Raw genomic sequence first — 1,305 nt, forward strand, 5'->3', positions numbered from 1 at the left:
AAACATATCAAAACAATTGAATATCACGATCTGCATGCTTTTCTCAAGTAAAAAACTTGTTGGAACACGACTCTCCAATTTCCACGAATATACTAACCGTACCTCCGAGGGCATTGGATCTTCTGGTCAAGAAAACTAAGCCGTTAAGTAATTATGAATTTGATTTCACTCCCAGGTATATATTAGCTGGTAAGTCATACCAAACCCTCCCTAGTTAATTTGCACTACAGCTGTGCCTATTTGTCTTTCTCCAAAGACAAAAAAGGAAAGCTGTGCCTATATATATGTCTCACACGAACACAAGAAAGTTAATAAGACTTATAGCTAGCCGGCTAGCTAAAGCCTTCCTTGGTTCGTCCTGAGATTCTGACAATTGGGATCCGCCATTTTTGACCAAATTCCCCCGGAAAACTCTGGCATTCTCGGTGAGTTAATGATGCCGGAAAATCCCCAATCCCGCCACAGAAAAATTGTGAAGACCCTCTACAAAACCCTAGCACACAGAGACACCAGAACCACCGTAATGCTAGTGGCTCCAGATCTCGAGTGGTGGTTCCACGGGCCTCCGCAGTGCCAGCACATGATGAAGATGCTAACCGGGCAGTCGAGGCACTTGGAGTTCAAGTTCCAGCCCCGAAGCCTCAAAGCGGTCGGGGACCGTGTGGTGGCGGAGGGATGGGAAGGTAAGAAGGCATACTGGGTACAGGTGTGGACTGTTAACAAGGATGGGATGATCACGCAGTTGCGCGAGTATTTCAACACTTGGGTGACGCTGATGGTTAGGGTTTCGGAGGCCGAGGACGAGATGGTGAAGCTGTGGCAGAGTGATTCAAAGGAGCGGTTCCGGCGCTCGTTGCCGGATATTGTGTTAGCTATCTGAATATTTTGAACATGTATTATGTTTGAGTTGGATCAGGTCTAGTAATGTTCATATCTCTGAGTCACTGTGCTCAGAGTGTTCGTTCATTCTGCTACTATTAAATTAAATGTAGAGATCGATGGCCTGATCTATAGTACTACTGCTTCTCGATCATTTAATTATTACCAAAGATCATATAATATATAAGGGAATAAATAATACATTATAGATATTCTGGTTTCTCACACATATCGCGATCCTACTGTTTGAGCAGTATTTAATAGCTCAAAAAATTTGGAGATGTTTAAGTAAATCTCTACTCTGTGTCTGGCCCAAACTCTAGGTTACTTGACTTAGTGGTAATAGGGTTACATTAGAAGGATCTAGATTCATATTCAATGTATGATTACTTTCCTGGCATGATTTGGATTCTATGCATTGTAATC

General features: G+C 42.8%; 1 protein-coding gene across 1 annotated transcript; it reads left to right on the top strand.

Moving 5' to 3' along the window:
- The first annotated feature begins 299 nt into the window (after positions 1-299).
- On the top strand, positions 300-1,089 carry LOC112167714 (wound-induced protein 1). The gene has a single exon (XM_024304762.2). It carries the CDS (start codon positions 434-436, stop codon positions 878-880), a length of 447 nt encoding a protein of 148 aa, XP_024160530.1. The 5' UTR covers positions 300-433; the 3' UTR covers positions 881-1,089.
- The last annotated feature ends 216 nt before the right edge of the window (positions 1,090-1,305 follow it).

This window comes from Rosa chinensis, chromosome 5 (assembly GCF_002994745.2).
Source record: "Rosa chinensis cultivar Old Blush chromosome 5, RchiOBHm-V2, whole genome shotgun sequence".
Lineage (NCBI taxonomy): Eukaryota > Viridiplantae > Streptophyta > Magnoliopsida > Rosales > Rosaceae > Rosa > Rosa chinensis.

Bases quoted from the DNA above. Each gene is read 5' to 3' on its own strand.
- LOC112167714 (XM_024304762.2), top strand. From the start codon at position 434: ATGATGCCGGAAAATCCCCAATCCCGCCACAGAAAAATTGTGAAGACC.